The 24,741-nt window shown below is 40.0% G+C and overlaps 1 protein-coding gene across 1 annotated transcript in view; it reads right to left on the reverse strand.

The window, feature by feature from the left end:
- Positions 1-24,741, reverse strand: part of TOX (thymocyte selection-associated high mobility group box) — a 327,015-nt gene that overhangs the window by 125,364 nt on the left and 176,910 nt on the right. Inside the window, exon 3 of the mRNA XM_008566948.1 lies at positions 22,730-22,972. Coding sequence (XP_008565170.1) covers positions 22,730-22,972 — 243 coding nt within the window. The remainder of the gene's footprint in view (positions 1-22,729; positions 22,973-24,741) is intronic.

Below are 24,741 nucleotides of genomic sequence, written 5' to 3' on the forward strand. Positions count from 1 at the left end.
CACATTAAGTTACTTTGTAAAAGTGGTTCTCAAAGCTGAGAGTGCAACAGAATCACCTGGAGGCCCCAACAAGAGTTTCTGATTCAGTAGGTCTGGGGTAGGCCCACGGATTCATCTTTTTTAACATGTTCCCAGGTGGTGCTGGTGCTGCCCAGGTGTGGTGCCGCACTCCGAGGCAGCCTGTACTCCCGAGTGAACCTACCTTTCTAGACCCAGAGGGGCACATGGCAAGGGAACACACGGCTCCTCTTTTCTGCATCACTGTAATCTTATTTGTGCCAAGTAAACACATGCTCTTCTTTCTATGCTGACCCTCTGGCCTTCTCAGTTTACTTCAATCATGCTGCAGTCTCACAGCAGAGCTCTCTATCTATATACGAAATCCACAGAGTGACTCAGGAAGGAATGATGAACTGTACAATGCCAGCATGTCCCCTTTGATTACAAATCTTCCATCACCCTCACTGACTAATAAATGAAGTTCAAATGCCTTGGCTTCACATTCAAGGGTGTCTATGAACTGACCCATCTAATCTCATTCTTTCATCCATATCCATTGAATCAATGTTTGGTGAGATTTGGCTCTTTGCTCCCACCATATATACGCCACTACTCCCCTTCACCCATTTTATAATGTAATGAGATTGAAATTTTTGTTTGTTTGTTTTGCTTTCCTTTCTATGTGCCTTTACTTGCATTGTTTTCACTACTTTTTTTTTTTCGTAAACATAAATAGTAATACCCATTTCAAATCATAGGACTAAAAGACAGTGTTTGTACAGTGGCGAGGATGGTGCCTGGCACACAGTATGCTCATGGTAAATGCTTGTTTTCCATTTTCTCTCCTTTTCTTACTCTCTTAGAGCACTACCTATGCTGTCATGTTAAAGTCATCTTCTAACTATTGCTTTATTTTGATTTATTTATGCATCACTTCCTGAGTATGTGTTTTACAGATTTTCCTATTTTTTACAGGGGTAACATTGTGCCTTAAAGCTAGTAGATGCTTATTAAAAATGCTAAGTGTTACTATTTTTATTACCAAAATTTAAAAGTATGAGAATGTTCTACAAAGCTCTATTGAAATGTGTGAAAAATATTTATGATCAGATTTTAGACGCTTGCCAAAAAAAGAACAATTTGGATTTATTTATATTAGAATTTAGGAATTGTTGAGTTTCACTCAAAGTTAGCATTCACTTAGCCACTTGTTGAGAACAATATAAATCATGTCCTGGTTACTGGAATGACAAGAAATGGAGGGAGTGAGCTGCAAGTGTGCTCAATGAAGTGGAGAGAACTGTAGTGGCAGGAGGTCCACCTGGCCTCATTCAGCAGTTGACTGGATCATGGAAACTGGTGTTTGTGGCATTTGTCAAAATGGTCATGGCAGGAAAACGGTGAGGGTCAGAGTTCTAAGCAGTGCGCTGTCAATATCAATGCTTCCTTTATCCAGAAGCAATTAAGTACGATGAGAAGAACCCAAAGAGAGTCAGGAAAGGTTGGTCTAGTCCTGCCTCTGGCAGCTGTATAAACAGGCAATTCTGAACATCTCTGAGACTTGACTTTATTGCGCTGCAAAATAAAGGGTTTTGCCTAGTGAGCCATGTAATTTTCAGCTCAAATCTCTGATGCTATGATTGTTCCTGCAAGACTAACTCTGCAAATAGGTAGAGTCCCCATTTGCTCTTGCAGTATCCTTTTAAGAGTAGGCCTGAACAAATCTCTAATCACTACCCATTTCACACAGACTGAAATTGTCTATCCAGAGCAGTGGTTCTCATTCAGGGGCATTTTTGCCCCCCAAGACATTTGGCAATGTCTGGAGATTTCATGATTGTCACAGCTAGGGGGTGGGAGGACATGGGCTGCTGCTAACATCCTACAAGGCAAAGGACAGTATCCCCCTCCCCCCCCAAAAAAATTATTCAGCCCAAAATGTCAATAGTGCCAAAGTTAAGAATCCCTGATCTAGACAGTAAGCTAGATAACTTCTCTGTGAGAAGTTATTTCTTACGCATCTATAATGGTTCTGGGACCAGAGTAAGAGCTCAATATATGCTCGTTAGAACTAACTAACTAACTAACTAACTAACTAACTAACTAACTAACTATAAACTACCTGATATCCCCAGCTTATTCATCATTCCTTTGAGATAAGACTGTGCAGATCCCTATAAAAATGCATCTATGACTCATGGTTGGGCAACAGATGTGCTGAATGATTACAGTAAGTGTCCAGTTGTTTATGAGGACATATCCTGTTTGGTGTGCAGACGAGGAGCCAAAAAAGGAAAGACATAGAACCCAGAGGAGCCATTCATTGAGAGCCACATCGTGCACAATGTCAAAAGAACAATTCACCCTGGGAGCTGAAGCCTTCTCACCTCCTCCTGAAGATGTGCAAGCTATATTTAATTTGTTAAAAATTTTTTCCACTTTAAATGATATAAAATTATTTTTTGCAACTTCATTATTGATCTAATGACATTACAAATAAATAAAAATCGAGTCACATAAAAGTTCATGAACTTCAAACAAATATGCAGTTGATATCCCAAACTGGATAGCATTGAATAGGGTCCAAATTTCAGAAATGTTTTTTTAAGACATAAATCTATATGATAATTTTCCAAAGCTCAAAGTGTTACCTATAATTATACCTATAACCAAAAAGAACACTAGAATATCTTTGGTGTTAAGGCCCATATGAATTCAGTGATTTTCCAAGATCGTTCAGCAACATTCTCAATAACTCTAATAACTCCAGAATGAGTGCTAATTTCACTACATGACAAGCATTCTTTCCCTACCTAGATTACTAAAAGCAGAAATAGGAAAGAAAAAGGACGAAAAACTCTTTTCTGACTTTCAGTATACATTTTGTAAATACTTATACAAACTATTTGCCAGTCTATCAGATCTCACTAAAACCTTCTAACCTAAAATTTTTATAATTGCTTTTTAAAATCTAAGCCATTAAACTACTTCTTAAATGCCTCTTGGAATCTTTAAAATCTCTGAAAGAAGTTATGTTTTCAAAGCTATTTTACTAGATATATTTTTATCTCAGTGAAAAGAGTATTGTAAGTCCAATCAACCACATAGCTTTTGTTATTATGATGTTACGTTATCTACACACTCCCAGATTTTTATCATTTGGCATTGCGTGTCACTGTCTTGGTCCCTAATTTTCCTTCTCTGCCAGATTATGGAATACTGTGGACTGACATTTGACATTTTCCAAGGCATTTGAGCTTGGAAAAATAGCTGTTCTTAGTTTAGGATTTTCCTAAATGAAGGTGCTACATAAGTATAATTAACAATGGGAAAATGCATATGGCTTAGAAATCAATCTTCCTGGTGCCTCAGTCATTCCATATGCTTTCTTGGGACTGTCCTGTGCACTTGACTAATTTTACATCTTCAGGATTGAAGTTTAGGAAGAGCGGGCAGCAGAGGAAGACAAAAGAAGGTATAAAACATATTTTAATCATTGTAAGTTAGCATATTTGCACAGTTAGAGTATGTGTATATATGTGAAATGTGTACACATGTGTGTATACACACACCTATACACACCAAGCTCCTTCATCTGTTTCTGTGGAATCCCCGTTATATTAAGGTAGGAAGTGTGAACTTCCCTACAGTCTTCAGTTTTTTAAGGACTCTTTAATCTATCATAGACACAGCACTGAGTAGATATGTGTTCATTGAACAAACACCATGTGTGTGTCTCCAGAACATCTCTTCTGGGGCACAGCAGGATCAGACAGGCAAGATCCCCACCTCTCACGGAGCTTCCAGTCTAGCAGCAGGAGGCAGGCAATCAGCTAATTAAATGAACTCGATCATTTCTGAGAGTAACAATGTTCCAAGTGGCTACTAATTATTCATTTCTTTCTCACTAGGTGCACTTTATGGTGTCAACTCATTTCCTAAAACAGGGCTATGTGATGAGTGACGAGTGAGCAGGACAGGGGTGAGGTGCCACTTCAGACCAGTGATTCCGAGAAGTGACATTTGAGCTGAGAACTGAATGTGAAGATCTGGGGCAAAAGTGTTCCCAACGGAGAGAAGAGTAAGCACAAAGGTCATCGGGTGGGAGGTGGGAGACAGAAAACCAGTGTGACTACAGCTCGGTCACAGCAGAATAGTGTGAAATGAGGTTAGAGGTCTTGGAAGAGCCTGAATATCTTTATAAGAAACACGGACTTTTTTCCTCTTTTATCCTAGGTGCAATAGAGAGTCACTGAGGGGTTGGCCAACCTAAGGTATGCCGAAAAGACCACGTGGACTCTTGTGTGAAGAATGTATCATTAAGAAACAGGTGTCAGGAGAGAAGGCTAGTTAGGACACTGTCACGACAATCCAAGCAGAAGACAGTGCTTTGCATTGTGGTGGCGGCGATGTGGAAGAAAAGGACAAGGGCAGATTCCACAGCATCCTGGAGGCACATTGGGTGAGACGTGCTCATAGACTGGATGTCTGGAGTGAGGAAACAGATGAACCAAAGGTGAATCCCAAGAGTTTGAGTTGAGCATCTGGGGTGGACACTGATTCATTTCGCACAACTCTCATTCAGTGAAACTCCCTCACTCCAAGAAACATCTTCCTCACTTCTCCCTGTCAGTAATCAGACCATTTCTTGAGATCCTGTTCAAATGCAACCTCCATTAATTAGGTACATTTCTTTGATTCCTCATGTCATTTTATAACTCTGTTATAGTAAGTATCATGCTTTGAGCTGTTGCATGACTTTTCTGAGTACATATCTCATTTCTTTGAGGCCAAGAACCAGCCCCATATTAATTTCTGTATCCCCATCATCAACATGCAGTCTCACATATAGTAACTGGGACCTAGTTCCAGTTCACTCAGAACAGTCCCAGTTGTAGGCCTAATTACTACCAGCTAACTACTTCATTCTCAAAACTACTGGTTTGCACAGTACACTACTACATAGAGTAGATGCCCAACACTGAAGACCTGTGTAGGTGAATGTGTGTGGATACAACACAGAAAGAAAAACTGAGGTTCTGTTTTGGAATCAATTTTGGAATCTTCAAATTCCATGAAGCTCTAAGGTAAGAATCTTCTGATAAAGAACTCAGCCCAAAAGCTAAGACTCTTTGTACTGCAGACCAAGCGCTGTCTAAAAACAGGAAATGGAATCCAGAATAATGAGGTACAGATATTCAAAGACTTTTGTGCCTCAAACATCATGCTATTTTAGGTAAATATGCATTTTTGATATTCAGACAAATTCTGTAATTTTCCAGTTGTATGTGAATTTGCAAACGACGTATGAAGGAGAGAGTTCCAAATTGTGCAGCATATACTAGACAGTAAATATGCATTTTTGATATTCAGACAAATTCTGTAATTTTCCAGTCGTATGTGAATTTGCAAACGACGTATGAAGGAGAGAGTTCCAAATTGTGCAGCATATACTAGAGTTGTTCTCACCTCTATATTTTTATACTAAGCAGAAGTAGAGAGGGTTTGAAATGAAACTCCCTGATAACTGTCCACAGGATTGTCACACTCACTCACTCAAAGATTCTCAAAGCAAAGGACCCATAATCAGGTTTATTCCTTGTCAAAACATTTGTTTGCTCTCTCATGGACATAACCCTGATCACCTCCATCTTGTTTTATGCCTGAGTGGTATCTTCTTCACAACTTAGACCAAGAGCCCTTTGGGCAAGATTCTTCCTCAACAGGTAGCATGCAGCCCTGTATTCATGGAGGTGCTTATCCAATAAACTGTATGGGCAGGATCCACTATTTCATGCATCATAAAGTCTTCATCAAGGTGCCTGAGGAAACCCTTCTGTGATCCATGCGTCAGAGTTACGTGCGTTTGTCTCCCAACAGGCATTTGACATTTGCTCATTAGTAGTGTACTCTTCCTAATTTTTGATAGATTGTCCACGGAGATTTAGTTCATAATTTCTTCTTTCTCTGGCCTCTTCAGGAAGATGTGTATTGTAGTCACTTGTTTTCTGATTATTTTGCCTGTGTTTTTTGTTTTTTGGAAGAGTTTCACATTTTTCTTTTTCTTTTTCTTTTTTTTTGGCAGCTGCTACAACCTTGACCTTGGTGTTAATAAGGCCGAGTTCTCACCGACAAAGCTAACCAGCCAGCTGGGTCATTTCATTTTAAAATATGATCGTTAGAAAATGATGTGAGAAAATGTGAGGCACAGTTTAGCTCCTGCCCTTCCTACCTAGAGCCCTCTCCACTTTTGAGGGGCATCCCCCAGATTTCACACATGGATGGGCCTCATCCACAGTCACAGCCCAAATCACGTGACCCACCTGTATCTCTCACCATTGACACCAAAGCTTCCAATGGCAAGTTAGATGAGCACTTATGTGTAACCCAAACTCTACATTCAGTAATCCTGTTTTTAAACCTCAGAAAATTTGAATCTATTACCTTTTGAACTTGAAAAGACCTAAATTTTAAATGAATATGGATAAGAAAGCATTACTTTGCAAATTATATCAGTAATATACACTATAAAAATTTCATTGTTTTTATAAAACCACACATGAGAATAAAGAAATTAAGATACTAGAGTACATTCAACAGAAAGAACACTTATCATCTATTTATAACTTACTATTTATGAGAACCTCTGACGATTGCCTCGTTTGTCCTATCTCACTTAATCCTCACTACAAGGGGAAGCAAACACAACACCCCAACCATTTCCTCCATTTCACAAACGGGAAGCCACTGAAGGTGCTGTGCCAAGTCCTGCACCGAGGAAGGGCCCATCTTTCTAACCACAGCATGGTGACTGAAACTCTGGGCACCATAATGCTTTGTTTGGGATTTTCTGCCCTCAGACACCCCTGATTTCAATATTCTTTCCATTATACCAATAAAAAACACCTGGATTTTCAACACATCTGCATTTTAACTGTATCTTTTAAATTATCTTGTACTCTGAGCAGTAACCATACCATTTTGAAGGGACTTTTCCCATAGCTTTATGCCACCTACCACTGTGCTGCCACTTTGAGGTACATTGACTATCCCGAATAAGCAAAGATGGTACATCTTTTCCCTCTGTTTTGGGGACATCTTGGTCCTTCACTATGCTGGTAGATCCATTCCGAGCCACATCCCATTTGGTAAACCCTATGCTGGCTGTTTGGTGCTGGGTTGACCTGGATTGTGAATTACCATGAAAATCTCACCAAGAGCTGACAGGTTCAGACCCTACAGCTCCTCTTCTGAGATAACTAGGCACAGGCCTTGCACTCATAGCAACCTCCCAGCCAGCTTCTGGTCCCACAGGGGGATCTTCAGGGCAGTGCTGTCAGAGGCTGGGACATTCCCTGGCTGGGCAAGAAGGAGGCTAGTGATGCACTGGCCTTGTCGTCCTTTGTGGACCAAAGTTCCCATCTGTACTCTGGGACATATCAGGAGGTCCCGGAGCCAGTGGGGGAACATGAGCATTCTGCTCATTTGGGATCTGGCCTGTCCAGATACTTCTGTGATCCCAGCCATGTCAATCTATCATTATTGGAGAGGAATGAAAAAAACTTGGTTGAAGTTTATTCACAACTCACTGTCTATTTCTTTAGCTTTTATCAATTCACTTTTACAGAATATTCAAATTTTTGAGAAGAGACAAATCGATATGAACAAAAAAAGTAGCAGGAATTTAATAAAGAGAAGTAAACATTTCTAGCTAATTTCAGATCTGCTATCCTTGGCAAGCTGTCTAGAATTTTTCCTACTTTTATTTATAAAATAATTTAAATATCTTTGTACTTTGAAAAGTTAAATGTGTCATACTGATGATGGAGGGAAAAGAATACCCTGCAGTTGGCCCATGATGGGTAAATGGCCAGGGGCAGATACCTCACCTCCTTGTCTAAGGCCAAACTGCACAAATTAATATAGCCTGTTGCCACTTGAGAAGGTAACACTGTCCTTGCAGAAAAGTGGTACAATTTAAATTACTGGGTTTTTGGCAAATAGCTGACTTTTTTTTTTATTACCTGGAATGCTAATGTACACAACATGATGAGTAGAAAATCTACCTAAACCCTTAGGTGCTAGAAATGCTAATCTCGTATCTCAATCTGCACAAATACATGGTGATGTACATATTATTGTTGTAACATCTTTTTTATTTCTTCTTTTACAGCTAAGGAAACTGAGGCTCAGAGAAATCAAGTGACTTGTTAGAGTCACCCAGCTAGAATAACTTACTCTCTCTTATTATTTCAGGAATGTAAAAATACTGTGTTTATTTATTTATTTATTTTTCAAAGGGGCAGCAGAGTTGCAAATGTTGTCTGGGTTGGCAGGTTAGTTGGGTAGGATGGCACCCAGTCCTCAGGACACACTCCATAGGGGCAGGGGGGACAGGACAGAGGCTCACTGGAGGCTTTTGGCACACACTGGCCAAGAAGCCCCTCACAACTGTGAGCACAGCCTGTGTTGCACCAGAAATGCAGAGGGAAAAGCACCTCAGCCCACCCGCTTCACCAGCCCCCAGCTGTCCCTCCCATGGTCTGCTTCTGCATCCCCAGGCCCCTACTGGGTAAGATAAAGATCACACCACCCACCTCCCCATGTGGTTGTGGGGATTAAGGAAGAAACTGTGTGTAAAACACCTAGCCCAGGGCCTGGCAAGAGTGGGTGTCCAATAAATGTCTGTGTAGTAGTTTGTAGTCAGTCTAATGGAACCAGTAACTAGAAGGGGAATGACAGGCAGTTTAAGGAAAACCCAAGCAATGAGCCCCAGGGAGATCACAGCAGCTGACATGAAGCTCACCTATGCCTGGTACAGATACACTGACCCACTCAAGCCTCACCACCAACAGGGAAAGTGAGGCACAGAGAGGTGAAGTCACTCTCTCATGATCACATGCAGACAGTGAGACTCTAGCCAGGGTTCAAGTGCAGGTGTCTCATGCAGACCAGCCTGTGTACACACCACTCATACTGCATCTCAAGCCCCAACACCATCAGCAGGTTTTTGTAGGTGACTTCAACACTCCCTGGAAAATTTCAGGAGTGTTTCTTATTTGAGAATTTGGTCTTCCATGATCTCACATTTTCTCCATGTTCCATATGTGTAACCCTCATCTTTCAAGTTAATTGCCTGCTTCTGTATACTGACCTTCACTGTACATAGCTCCTAGCAGATCTGGGGCACAGTGAAGATACCCCACGAATGTCTGATGGTACAGGAGAGCTGTAGTGAGGTTCAGCTTCAGAAGGGAAACACAGGCCAGCCTCATGCACTGCTACAATTAGAAATGAGGCTTCTTTGGGGAAAGCAAAAACAACCACCAACAAAAGAAAAGACCCCACATAGCACAGTAGCTGCTAACCAGACTCCCACTCTGCATCTGCCCGGGAGGGATGGCCATAGGTGGATACTGTCAGTCATGCCTTCACCTTGGCATGGTTACATTCTAACACTAAAGAAAATGAGATAAGAGTCACAGACACACAAATACAAGCAACACATGAATGTGTGACTGCATATATTCATGAAGAAAGAGAAATAGAAAGATACATAAGTACAGATGCAAATAGCATACTTTTTATACTATGTAATAGTCACATGGTTGTTACCTGGCTATTCTCCTTTTCTTGTTAATTTTTCAAGCACTATACGTAGACATTACAATAGAAAGAAAATGTTTCAAAGTGCTAATAATTTTGTCTTTTGGTAATATTTATAATATAGCATTGTTAGCAGTAACCTTTATGAATCCACCATCTTAAGAACTGCAGAGAGAATTATTTTTCATCCACAGCATTTGCAAGTTTCATGCTATATGAAGTATGGTCCTATCTCAATTTGGTAAACCATTAGTTACATCTGTTGATTAGTGGAGAATGTGATTAAGTATACAATGCATACAAAAAATATGAAAAAAATTAATAGTGTAATATGTTTTCAGGGTTGAATAATTTTTTACTAAAGACAATTAAGATTGTGATTAGGGAAAACAAAACTCCCTAAATGTTGAAGAATAATGCTTTCCAAATGTAACACATTTTGAAGAAGTGTCTTGCCTATCAGAAATAGAAATGCTACCTTGAATTACAAAAAAGAAGTTTAATCCTGTCTCTGTCAAATAGTACTTCCATTTCCCTGTGGAATCTGTATGGTATCTTAAATCAGAGAAGTTAAACTATCAATTTTGTTATTCTATATTTATCAAAATGTTAAATATATTTACTAGGTGAAGAAAAAAAAGATCTGTTCTCTGGATGATTATGGTATTTGTGATATTTTAAATGATCCAAAAAAAGGAAAGTCAAATCTAATATTTTAATGACTATAACAAATGGTCAAAAACTCTGCAGCATTTCATATCTTTCTCCCATGCAGTGTGATTGCTGCTGGCAGAGAGAAGCATATAAATGGGTACTGTAAAAATACAAATATTATCATGTTCCCATAGATAATGCTTGTCCACATAAGAGAATGTGGGACTTTTAGAAAAAAACTAAAATGAAAAAAAAAAAATACAAAACCCAAACCTGCTCTTAAAACATCCCCGCATGCACTAGATAAGAATATTTAATGAATAATGAAGGAAGTGGCGTTCTTGAAATGAGTCTGGTTCATTGTTCTTTTGAAAAGCATTTTAGACTAATTCTTTTATAATTCCATGATGAAATGGGTACATAATGCAACATTTTAATGTTAATCTACTTGCACAAATCAAGATATGGTAAGTCAAGATACAACCACTGTGTAATTTTTAAAAAATCAACACTGGTTATAGGAAAAAATATTTAACAGACATTAATTCTCCACATTGCTACTTCTGTCTCCCGAGATTTTGGGGGACTAGGCAGAAATATGTTCCTTTAGAAGCCTCGTAGTTTTACTGATAGTTTTTCTCCATAAAAATAGCTCTACTCACAAAATAAAAGTATTCATGTAAAAAAGAGGACCAACTACATTGTGATTGTCAGATGTATCCATTTAATAGTGGTATGGGTTAGGAATAATTAGTAAGTTCATTATCTGTTAAAACTACAAAGACTACATGTATGTTCCAGGGCTCAAATTCATTTACCTATATTGAAAGCATTATAACAGGCTAAGTGCATTTAGACACCATGGTACATAACATCGTATTTTTTAAAAAAATTGGAATAGTTGTATCATTTTAGAAGACTAAACAGCTGCTTACAAGTGTCAGCACAAAAAGCAATAATGGTCCTCTACCTGTCTTGAGAAAATATTAAGAGTTCCAGTGGGGACAAATGGGTTCATTCATTCATTCAACCAGAAATAGTTATCAAGTTCCTACTATGAGCTATGCACTACTTAAAGTAATGTTATCAGTAATTTCTGCATGAAGGTCTTGACAATGAAACCAACTAAGCTCTTGGGGAATCTAGGTCCTCTTTTCTGTAAGGAGCTTATGGGCAGAATGAGAGAAAAAAAGAATCTTTCCTCTCCATTGGGACGGTATGCCCTGAGTGTTAATGCTGGATGGTAAAGGAGGGAAAGAGAAAGCAGTCTTTGATATGTGAAGCATCATCGTTATTATTTAGGGCACGAGGTGAGGATGGAACATTTGTTGAACCAGAAATGAGGAGGATAAGTAAACGAAGAGCTTAGAGCTTAGTTCCAGAACAGGCACTGGAGGAGGGACTATAAACCGGAACCACATGCTCAGAGTTTTTCTCACAGTTTTGAGATTATAATTAGTGACCAAAAAGCCCATTGCTAGGACCTGGGAAATCTTTCATTATGGGACTACTTAGAATTCATTTGCCCAAAGACAATATGCAAGCTTCTGGTCAAGATGGCGGAATAACAGTCCCCAGCGTCACTCTCTCCCACAAATCAACCAATTTACAACTATAAAAATGTAACATCAGCCAAGCTGGGGCCGCTGGAGCTCAGGTGAAGAGGAGGAGAGACCTATGGAACTCATGAAGGCGGGAGAAACCACGATGAGAGAAAGAAAAAACTGCTCTCAGCATTTTGGGCCGTGGCCACTTTAATGCTGGAGCACACGGAGTAGGAGCCAGCAGAAGCCACAGCTGTGCCCTTTAGATGGAGTTACTTGGAGGTGGAAGGGGAGAAGAGGACTTTGGAGGAGGAGAGACCTATGGAACTCATGAAGGCGGGAGAAACCACGATGAGAGAAAGAAAAAACTGCTCTCAGCATTTTGGGCCGTGGCCACTTTAATGCTGGAGCACACGGAGTAGGAGCCAGCAGAAGCCGCAGCTGTGCCTTTCAGACGGAGTTACTTGGAGGCAGAAGGGGAGAAGAGGACTTTGGTGGCCCCCAAGACAGCAAGACCACTAATAGGGTTCCCATGGACTCATGCAGGAGTGAGGAGCCAGAACAGCTGAAAAAGGGGAGCCATGCAGAGGTTGGTGAGTCATCACAAGTGACCGGTGCAGGGCTTGTCCCATGGGAAGTGTTTGGAGCATGGGTGGTGGGTAAGACAGGTCCACTGGGAGAACACTGGGACACAGCAAGGACAGCTGATCTGCCCCTCAATCAGCACAGGACCACTCAGAGGAGACTGAGCATGGGGTGCAGTTTGATGAGAAAACTCAAGCCCAGATCAGAGTTTCTACACAACCCAGGTGCACTGAGTCACCGGAGAGCTGGAAGTACATATAAGGTCAACCATTAAACCCCAAGCTGCACAAAAAGCCTTCCCTAGGGAAACAGTAGCAAAGCAGCAATTTAGCTCAGCCACACAGCTCAAGTACTGGTTCCCACAGAAAGTTCCGCTGTGTTAGAAGTAAGCCTAGGACAAAAAGTTGGTTCCAGCCCAGGCACATCAGCAATGCCTTGAGGCCCACCATGGGACATGAGGCATGGAGCCAGGGGCAGGACCCCTGCCCACAACCACTCACATGACCAGCACCTCAGGGCCCTGCCCAGGAGCCCAAGAATTGGAGCTGGGACCAGACCCCACTCCCACATCCAGGCATACCACCAATGCCTTGGGGCCTGCCTTGGGACCCAGAGCTAGGAGCTGGGGACTGGACCCCCTTTCCAGACCCAAGTTCACCACGCCAGCACCTCAGAGCCCCACCCAGGGGCCTGAGACATGGAGAAGGGGACCAGACCCCCCTTCCCATAACCAGGCTCACTGCTCCAGCACCTCAGGGCCTGCCCAGGGACTCGGGGTATGGAGTTGGGGATCGGACCCTCTCCACAACCAGGCACACTGCCAGCACCAAGAAGCATGCCAAAGTCATCTCCTCCATGTGGGTGACCCACCATAGCCACCACAATATGCATGGCTGCCGTGAAGGCAGCTAGACACCACAACTACCACGCAGATGGTCTGCCAGCCACTGGAGTGCATTGACACAAGAAGAGTCACCAGCAGAGATAAAGACAGGAGGAGGATGTCTCTCCCCACAGAGCCCATTTCAGAGTGACAGCAGATGCATCTGCTCTATGATAGTATTGGGGGACCTAATCACACCTTTCAGCATTGGACAGATCATTTGGGCAGCAAATCAACAGAGTAACCATTATTCTCTCAGAGGGTGAGAAGAAATCTAGGGTAATTAGAGGTGGGATGGGGGAGGGAAAAGGGGATGGGGAGGGATTGGACAAGGGGCAGAAAGAATAATTACAATTTGTAACAATATATATGCTATTAATATTGATTTGATCAACATATCTCAATGTTGAACCCCCAAAATATGTATAATCAATTTTGATTCAATAAAATTTTTTTTAAAAAGACAATATGCATATATAACTATATTTTTCTTTCCCCTCTTTGTTTGCTAAAGGCTATTTAAATAATGGATATCCAGCCAGGAAAAAAGACAACTTGAAGAGCAACACCATGATGGCCTTCCCAGATGTTTGCCTTTAGGATGTGAAATGAGTTACATAAACTTAGGATGGGGAACTGCTTGGCTAGACACCAACACAGCAAGATGCACACTGTAGGAGTGATAGATGAGTCAACAATTAACTATATCAGCAATCAATGATGCTATCAAAGACCTATCATAAAACACCCATGTAGGAGAAGAGAATAATTTGAAAAATTCATAAATTAATCTGCAGTCTCAGGCTCTGGAGCTCTGCCTTCCATTGTGGACAACATTCCTTAAGATCATAAATGTTTTTTGTTTTTGTTTTTAAAGGAAGCTAACTTGATTTAAATGTTGAAAAATAATGACCTTTGAGAAAAGGTTAAAGGAACTGGGGTTACTTGGGCCAGGTAAAGCACAACTGCAGGACTGACTTAATAAATGTCAAATACTTGAAGTCAACTGTTCTCCAGGCATTCCGATGGCTACAGCAGACAAAGTAGGCTGAAACTGCAGTAAGAGATTTTGGATTAACTTTAATAAGGAACTTCCTGGAAGGAATCTAAATCTCTTACTGCAATTTAACTTAATGTTACAAGGTTAATTGAACACAAACAGGCTACCAAGGAAAGTTGTGGAATCTTGGCTCTTAGATAGAAAACCACATATCTTAAATGGTTTAGGTTTACTGCTGCCTGGGCTTAAGAGACTGGATGAAATAACTCTCAGAGTTTCTTGCAGCATATTATATAACTGATTTTATAGCTTTTTGACTTCTTCCATGCATGAGTGAGGCACACATCCATATGAACTCTAGGGTTGAAGAAATAGTACAGCAGGTCCTATATACCAAGTGAATTTCAAGTCTGATTACTCGGCATAGTAAAGAAAAAGTGTTATTTTTAAACTGGCTCCTTCCCTGAACACTATTAAGGAAAACTCTAGTTTGGAATAATATTTTGTTATAGCACGGTAAGATAGCCCCAAATCATTAACATATTGAGCAACATTGAACTACTTATCAATACCACATTCAGAATAGCCTGTTTTGAGTAAAGAAAGGGCTTAGGTAGAGCTTAACAAATAACCACAAACAGCACTTATTTTTGGCCTTATTAGGAATTTGTCCAAGAAAACCAAACACACATATCTATGGTATATGGTCAAAACTAAGAACATAAAACCAGCTCACTTCTTCACAGTATTAAAGTGGCTTAATACCTTGCTCTCATGTTCTAAAATATTCAAAAAAGGATTATTTGTGGGAAAACCAGGCTGTAATTACTAAACATTAAGTTTTGGCATAATGTTAAATTATAATTTTTTATTTTTTCTTCTGTCAAAGTTATTTCTTTCTATTGCTTTTTTTTCTTTTAAAGAAAGAAACAAGCCACTTTGACATCTATTCCATTTTAAACGAATGCAATTTTTTATTTTTTCTTCTGTCAAAGTTATTTCTTTCTATTGCTTTTTTTTTTCTTTTAAAGAAAGAAACAAGCCACTTTGACATCTATTCCATTTTAAACGAATGCTTCTATTATTCCATATCTAAATGGGACTGACATCACCAGCTCCTTCGTGTCCCAAAAGATCTTTAGCTCCAGCCCACTGTTGCATAGTTTATGCATTACATGAAATAAAATACCTTAAGATTTTGAAAATATTTATTTTAGAAACAGCAATCAAATTGTCTGTAATCACATTTTCTGCCTGGCTTTGAAAGCTGCATTATTCAATATGCCAGTGGTCCTTTCCATAATAGCAACACATTAGAAATTCATGCTGCTCTAATACGTCTGAATTCCTTGACGCACGGCACTCCCTGCAGGCCCAGAGGGCCATTCCTGCTTCAGTTTCATGAGTCCTGCATAGTACCTACTGAAGTGATGGTTGTCAAAACAGTTGTACAATGGCCTTTGAATGCAAAGTGTGCCATGACTGAACACTAAAAATGACAATAAATCTAAGTATATACATTATGCTTGCTTTTGTTGCCTGGAAAAAGAAGGCATTTGGGAAATAAACTCCCCAATTTTATTGCCTTTTAACATCTTTTTTTTTTTTTTTTCCATTTTAAACTCCAGAACTGGAAATTTGAAGCATTCAAAGAAATTGAAATCTCCTTTGTTGCTTTTTTCCTTGTAAATTTTCTATAATGTGTCATTAGGAACTGCACTCTACAACAAGCCCAGGTTCTAAATGAATCCTTTCTGCGAGGCCATTCTAAAACTTTGCACGGTTTTTCTTTGTATGAAAGAGCTTCTGTTGACTGCACAAAGAACAAGCAATCGCCACATATAGGCCAGGCAGAGAGGCTTGGATGACTTTATACAAGGTTACATTTTCCCTTCCACCAATCCATAATTAAACCAGGCAGTGAATGTACCAGAGTGGGGAGAAAAAGAAGACAGGCTCTCGATTTCAGTTTGTGGGAATTAAAGGATTTTTTTAAGCCACGAATACTTAATATGGGCATTTTCTTATTCTATCTTTCTCCCAAAATAGTTTTGTATCTTCTTTTTAACAAAATAAAAACACTATCCATCCACATAAAGCAACATCACTTTCTGTAGAATAACATTTTCCACTCAGAGGAAATGATCAGTTCATTAGGTTCAAATATCTTTAATAACTGATTAGGTTTTCAGGGGGACAGTTACAACACCGAGAAAGCCAAAGCAACAGCAGGAAAAATTACTGAGTAACTGATGTGGCAAGTCAGGTGAGGCAAGTGTGGATCAGAATTGTGTAGTCCACAGAGCATGAATACTAGGAAAATACCAGCCCTGGAAAGGGTCGCAGAGATGAACTAGTCTGCTGGTTTTCCATCTTCCTGAGGGCGGAATCCTTTGCTCGGGGGACAAGTCAGGTGAGGCAAGTGTGGATCAGAATTGTGTAGTCCACAGAGCATGAATACTAGGAAAATACCAGCCCTGGAAAGGGTTGCAGAGATGAACTAGTCTGCTGGTTTTCCATCTTCCTGAGGGCGGAATCCTTTGCTCGGGGGAATTTTTATAAGAAATGAGAATAAAAGAGACGAATAAGAGCATTGCTGCTCTGGCTGATTCCTGGCTCAGTCTGGACCCCTGGTCTAGTCCAATCCTGCTGATGGACAGGTGCAGTTAGTGCCCATGGTTCACAAGCTCATCCAAGGCTCTCGTTCCAGGGCTTTTCAAACCAGACTACACAAATCAATTATCCACTATCAGAATAACTCAGGGGAATTTTGAGAAAAATGGAACTCTTACGTACTGGATCATGAATGGCTGTTTAATTTGGACCTAGAAAATCAGAACTAATTGGCACTTACTCAACAGTATGTACTTACAGAAATTCTTCCCTGTTTTATAGTCTGTCTTTGGAAAAGGGGAACTTTAAGAAAATAGAATATTTTTTAAAGTGCCAGAAATCTAACTTGTTGCAGAAATCCCGGCTGATCATAAAAAGGCACAGGCAGGAACATGCAAAAAAGAAGTAATGGGAAATGTGGGAAGAAGAACTTTCACCTTGTGTACGCTGCAGCCCATATGTATCTATGGTCAATTTCAGAAGGCAATATCGACATGTACCCTGGTGACATGTTTATTAGAAAGAGGTTTCCACTGAATATATGTAGCACCTAGTGTGTGCCAGGAACTGCTTTACAGACATTAACTACTTAAATGTTTATGATATTATGGGATTAAATAGCTCAACATGAGCATTTTATGAGTAAGAAAATTGAGGCACAAAAAAGTTACATAAATTGCTCTAGGTTGCCCAGCTGGCAAGTGGCAGCAGCAAGATTTGAACTGAGACAGTCTGGCCCCCAAACATCCATGTTAATCACAATGGTATATAAGGCCCCTAGGTGAAAAGTGAAGACTGCTTTGCTTAATAGTAGGCTTATTGCTGTCTTTTTTGACAAATGTGAAGATTAAGGATTAGAGTATAAATAACTCTTTTGGAAAGGCTTCTCTCATGCAGTTTAACTTTTCTGAAAGAGTCCTACAGCCTTGCCTTTCCCCTTGCATTTAACAATCACTTATGTAATGTTTCCTATGTGCCAGCCACCGGCCTAAGCAATTCTTAAATATTCCTTTAGCCCCACGAGAGAAGGACGACTATTATCCCCGTTTTTCAGATACAGGAGCTTGAGTATTTACTGGCTGAGCCACTAAGCAGGTCGCCTAACCACCCTGGATCTCCAATTACCATTTGTAAAATTGGGACACTATTACCTCATTCAGATATTGATTTTTAATGACGGACTAAATTTTTTATGTCTAATATTTAGACATTTGTAGGAAGGATTTATAATTGCTGAAATTGCATCACTTATGTTTGCCAGTGGGGATAAGAAACAAAGGTAGATACAAGAAAATTAATCTTTAAAATAAAGATTATATATCATATATTCTAATTTACATTATATAAACAGTAACATATACTAATGCATATATATTATACACCACAATAACATATAAAATATATACTATATACAAATAAGATAAAGGAAAGGAGATGAAAGTATTTTCACCTCTTTGATCTATTTGAATACTAAAATTCCATTATGCGAAAATACTAATGCAAAAATATGATCAAAATATTAACAGCAAAAGGCTCAACTTTAATAACAATGAAGTGCTTTTGGAAAATACAATTGGAGATTGTTGATCCTATATATAAATCTGCCCAGACTGGTCTATACTCACAGGATTTTAAAACCCACAGCAAATTTGTGACCTGCAGTCTACAAATGTTAGCTTTTAATAGGTGTACCCATATTATAGATGAACCTTGAAAGAGGATCTTGAAAAGGAGTACTGTAATTTCTAGGTGGACAGTGTCTACATCCTGATCTCTGTAGTCATTACTTTCCTGTCTATATGAGCATTGACAACCTAAACTGTCCCTAATCATAAATATATTTCAACAATTGGCAAACCAGTCAATAACCTGGATATTAAATTTTGTGATCATATTAGGCATCAACAAAGTTGCTAGGAAAGACTTTTAATAAGTTTTTTAAGGAAGTGTGATGAGAAAATCTTTTTCTTTTTTTTATTGAAGCATAATTTATTCTACATATTTTGGGGGTACAGCATTAACTATCATCACCTGTGTACATGTGATGATCAAATCATTATTATTAGCATATTCATTATTACAGATAGCAATTATTCTTTATGTCCCTTACCCAATCTCTCCCCAGACCCCTTCACCCCCTCCTACCACTAGTAACCATAGTTTGTTCTCTCCTTCTGAAAGTTCAACGTATTATTGTAGTTTTGTCCTTCCTTCCCTCCTTCCTTCCTTCCTTCCTTCCTTCCTTCCTTCCTTCCTTCCTTCCTCTCTCCCTCCCTCCCTCCCTCTCTCCCTCCCTCCCTTCCTTCCTATACTCAAAGTTTCTTTCAAAGAAAATAACCCTTTAGTGCTATTTAAATTTAAACTATGAAAATAGGAAGGTTTGTTCATTTTTAAATTTATATGTATTTGGGGATGACGTGAAAATGGCTTAATGGCCTACCTCAGCCCTCAGTGTCACACTCTGGGGTATTTCAACACCTCTTTCCTGAGTTGGGATAACAAGCTCCTGAGGCTTTTCACAATTCCAGTTTCTTACCACTGCTATCCATCCAGCATACTCCTGTCAGAAGGGCTTTTCTGCAATCCTGCTTTATAACGCTTTTGCCTTGAGTAAACACTGCCCAGTCCTTCAAAAACCCAAATTGGTTTTTGAAGCCTTTGGCCAAATGTCCCAATTAAAAATATCCAACCTGATTTTTGAATGCTCTTCAACATACTTTTTCTTTCCCCCTTTCTTATCCAAAACAAAACCATCCTCCAAGCCCTAACTGCAGCCCTACCTTTTTACTTATGTGTTTTACCCAAATCAGATTCTGTAATCTCTACCAACCATGAATTCCTATTGAGTTCATGGCCAGTACAAGTGAGGTTGGCACTTCTCTTGGTCTCTAATTGCTTTGTGCTTCTTTCTAATTGTTTCATAAGTATTTATGTTTTCTCTGTAGTTTATAAGCTCCTGAAGGATGGTCACCATGCATTCAGACCATGGTTAGCATTCAAAATGCACATACTGAGGAATGACATTCTAGTCACAGGATAGCTCAAAACAAGAACTGAACAGGCTCTTTGTTTCTCAAAGGAATTCATTGACAAAAGATAGCTCCTGGTTTTTCCAACTTTAGACATTCTAGTCACAGGATAGCTCAAAACAAGAACTGAAGAGGCTCTTTGTTTCTCAAAGGAATTCATTGACAAAAGATAGCTCCTGGTTTTTCCAACTTTATTAGATTTCTACTGCAACTTTATAGTGTATCAAACTTTGGAATCCAGCCAGCTATCCAAGCCTTGAAACAGGAACAACAAATTTAATCTCTGAATCTACTTTTTCCAAGTCCACACTGGCTTGAAAATAAATGGGTTTAATATAGATTTATGCTTAATCAACATTGATAACTAGATCAATACTGTTTGATATGGAAGCCACTAGGTACATGTGATATGGAAGCCACTAGGTACACTACTTAAATGTAAAGCAATTAAAATGAAGTAAAATAAAAAATTGGTCCTTCAGTCACATGAGCCACATTTCAGGTGCTTAATACCCTGTGACTATTGATACTGGGCAGGCCAGTTTCCAGCAGGATTCCAGCATCACACAAAGTTCTACTGGACAGTGAAGAATCTCATCCAAAGCCTCACCAGCACCAGCACTGGCTGGAGCAGCTTTTTGCTGACAGCATTAAATGCTAGAACCACTGCTGTGATGGGCAAAGTCGACGCCCACCCCAGAATGTGGCTGGAGAGGTACTGAGAAGGCCCACCAAGTCATGCAAACCCACAGACTCACCTGCAAGAGCTACGATGGCAGACCAGAGCCTCCTTCCTTCAGTTTAGGGCAAACAGGGGACTTGTCGCCCCTCTACCTCGTAAAGTGGTAAAACTTCCAAGGGAGGGAAACATCGTGGTGTAGCAAAAATACCTAGGTCCAGTTTTTGTCAGTGGGTTGGGCACAGTGGCAGAAGGACCTAGAAGGTGGCCTGTTTCAGGGCTCTAACTTAGTCAGGCCTGAGTGTGCCATCCGAGGCTGGAGTGGCTGCAGAGGGCAGCAGAGCGGGGAAAATCCAGATCGAGAGTTTTTGAAGTTGCCCAGCATCTCCTAAAGAGTGAGTGGTGCATTGAGAGGGTCCTTGGTATGCCAAGAATACTGAAATGTCCCTGGACAGGAGGCAAATTGAATAAACGAAAAACCCTTTGGAGACTTCAACTATGTAATCGAATATCTCATGATCCCTCCTGCAGCCCAGCTCCCATGCCCACCATGAGGAGGGGCGCGGAGGATGGACCTGCATTTCTGACGGGGCCACCCCTCCGTCCCCCAGAGGGAACCGACTCTGTACCCGGCAGGACCCGGATGCCTCGTCTGGCTCATGCACCGGGTCTGAAGGCTGAGTACACTAGAGGAACAGGCGTGCCATTTTTCAAGCGACTACGCTGAAGTACAGCATTTTTCAGATTTACATGGAGCACATTTGCTTAAAAATTCCATTTTCTATTTTATGGAGTCACAGTTAACAGTTGTAGGCCAAATCTATCCAGCAGAATCGAATCTAAATACTGGGGCAGCAGTGCCGAGCTCCCTGCCACTGCGGCTGCTGCCGACGAGCCCAGGTGGCTGCAGACTTGGGAGAGCTCTGCACGCTGCTGTGGCATCGGGCTCAGGGCTTCACTCCCCAGAGAAACTCCTTTGGGGCTTCTGTCGACTCTCCTTTTATTCCCCCCTTTTGTCCATGATTAACAGAAAAATCTTCCTGTGAAGTTACTCAAGTTAGTGATATATCCCCAAATGATTTAGAAAAGTGATAGCATGAAATGCTTTTTTTTTTTTTTTAATCAGAAACAAGGTAACATGAATAAGTTAACCGATTTGTTCCCTGTGTACGTGAGAGCCCTGTTCAGTGACTTAGGAAAATGACCAGAGAGTCAGTTGGACTGTAAAGAAGCTAAACAACGGAAACCAAGGAGCAATAATAAAAAGTCACTGTTAACCTGAGAGGAGCATTTTATGACACGGTCAAAAGCTCTGCCCTTGGCTCTACACTACTGAATTTTTTTCCCCCCACTATATGGGATATAGACAGAAAAATTATTAAGTTTTTAGATAATACAAAAATCAGAAGGAAAACTTATAATAAGCCAGTGTTTCTCAAGTATGGGGTGTTTGCTAAAAATACAGAACCCTGCATAAATTATAAATTATTTATATAAATATAAATTCCCTGAATAGGGCCTGGGAATTTGATTTTTTGCTAGTTTTCTGGGTGATATACATTCCCACTAAGTTTGAGACGTTTAGACTGTTACAACAACTCAGAGTGGCAACAGGTCAAATAGACTGAAACACTTTAACAGAGATAAATTTTGATCACCAGAATGATACCTCCAAAGTAAAAATGAAAATCGTTTTCTTGCTTTCGTATGATGTAAATTTGTGGAATTTGAGAGTAGAAAATAGAGGGTAAACTCAAGGTTAATAACAGCTCCTCTTCAGAAGATTTGGGGATCTCACCTGTAGGGAGGACTCCTACACTCGATGAGAGGAGGGATGTTTTAAGATGACTTTTCACTGGAAAGCTGGTAAGCCAGTGTGACTTCATGACATCACATTCAGTGCCAAACAGTATTTAGTACTTTAGGTTATAAACAAGAGTGATCAAAAAAGTAACTAGTTGATTTTGCCTTGACTTAAATATAAACTATAAAATTGCTTCAGGAATGTATAGGATTTATGGAGAAGCTTTTCCATAGCTAAAATCGTCTTCCTAGTTTCAGAATGCTGTTATCACAATTTAATGGTTGAATAATATTAACATCACTTCCCATGCAAACAGGTAAGCAGATTCTTACCACAGAAATGGAGTTAGAAAGCAGAGTTCCATCCTGGCCCAGCATATTGGAGACGGTGATTTCAGGTAGGTCCATGTTTTGTGGATGAAATGGTAGCAGGCCATTATGGTTCATCGGGTGACACAGAGCATGGTAACTGGATTCAACTTCATTCAGGTGCACCAGTGAGTGGTCGGGGAGGGAGGGAGGGGTGATTGGTGGAATGTTAAAGTCTTCACTTTCCAGGCTTGGACCAGGGTAGGACTGTGAAAAGACAAGAGTGACATTGTTGCAAATTATCATCTCCTTATTCTTCATCATCGTGAACACATGACATGACCCTTTAGATATTATTACAAGCAGCATTGTGGATTTGGCAAAGATGTTTCAAACACTCAGATTATCCTGCTCTCATTTCACTGTTAGCATGAAAGAAAATTGCCTCAAAAGTATATCCACTTCTGATATAAAGACTGCTTCCATTAGGCGGTTTTATTTTTTCCAAGAAGTAGAACTCAAATGGATTTCAAAGGTCCCATTAAAAATTTCCAGAGTTTTAATCTAGCTGAATACCTTTTTCATAAGAATTGTGAAGAAGGAAAGCAATTTATAAAATCAATGTTTGATCAAACATGTTTCACAAGACTCCCTACTGCTTAGATCATGGGATGCAATAAAAATGAATTCCAAAAGTTTGGGGACAATAGCTTTTGGCTTTTGAAAAGCTACACAGGCTCACAACTGATGAAATAAAAGATTAATAAAGAAGTAACTTAAGCATGCTGCATAAGTGTGTGCTGAAAGTGTGACATATGAAAAATGCTATTAAAAGCTATTTTTAATCACAAAGATTTCATCATCAAAATACAATTGAAGATTACTTTCATGATTTCTATTACCATTTATTTGATTTTCCCCCAAAAGCCAATAGATAATATTTCAATAATTTAAATTCAGTTCAGTCCATTTTGAAAAGCAGAACAATGCTAATATTTTTATAATACTAATTCTGGAATAAAAGTCAATCAGTAAAACAAATACCATTGACATACCTGGTGTTTCTTCTTTTACAAACTAGCTTTAGATAAAATAGGATGAGAGAGAGAGAGAGAGAAGAAGGAAAGATTATATGAGGCCATGCCTGTTAAAAACAGAATGCAGTACATGCTGAAAGATCTAAGGAAGAACTGCAAAATGAAACATCGTTACCAATTAATACCAAATACACAGTGATGTTTTAGCACTTTTTTTATCGAACAGATGTCATAATATGAAAGAAAACATTTTGGTCCAGATAATTCTTGCAAGCCTATCTTTCAAATTAAGAGAGGCTTCACAGTGTCTGGGTGCACAGGTAACAAGGATCCCCTTGTTTAACAGTGCAGCGCCTGCTGAAGTGTGCAAGATTTGAAATGAACAGGCAAGGGGTAGAAGCCAAAGAAAGTAGTGTAAGGTATTCACTGGGTGCTCAGCCAATAAGCTTCATGCTTCTGCGTCCAAGTGCCTGGGGTTATTTTTTCCAGATGGCGGCTATTTGGGTAACAGAAAGAAAATCTTCACTTACTAAATGTTGCACTTGCTAAATGTTGTACAAGTTCTGATGTGTTTGTTTAGGTGCTGTCAGAAGATGAGATTAAATGAAGAGCTACTTGGAACATCTGGAATTTAGACCTGGTCATGGAGACGCACTGTGTGGGTTAGAGACTGGTGGTACGTGAAAGGAAGATTTGATTTATCCCTGCAGATAATTTTTTCTTAAATATCTAATGTTCTGGGCTGGCCTGGTGGCACACTGGTTAAGTGCGCCGCTTGGGAAGTGCGGCGGGCGCTCCCACCCGAGGGTTCGGATCCCACATACAGACCGGTTCCCGCTCACTGGCTGAGCGAGGTGCGGGAGCAACACCGAGGGTTGCGATCCCGTTGCCAGTCCCCGGTCCAGTACGGGGGCAACACTGAGGGTTGCGATCCGTTGCCGGACACGGAAAAAAGACAAAAAAAAAAAAAAAATCTAATGTTCTAAAAAAAAAAAAACT

The sequence above is a fragment of the Galeopterus variegatus genome, unplaced genomic scaffold, assembly GCF_000696425.1.
Source record: "Galeopterus variegatus unplaced genomic scaffold, G_variegatus-3.0.2 Scaffold280, whole genome shotgun sequence".
In the NCBI taxonomy this organism is placed as follows: domain Eukaryota; kingdom Metazoa; phylum Chordata; class Mammalia; order Dermoptera; family Cynocephalidae; genus Galeopterus; species Galeopterus variegatus.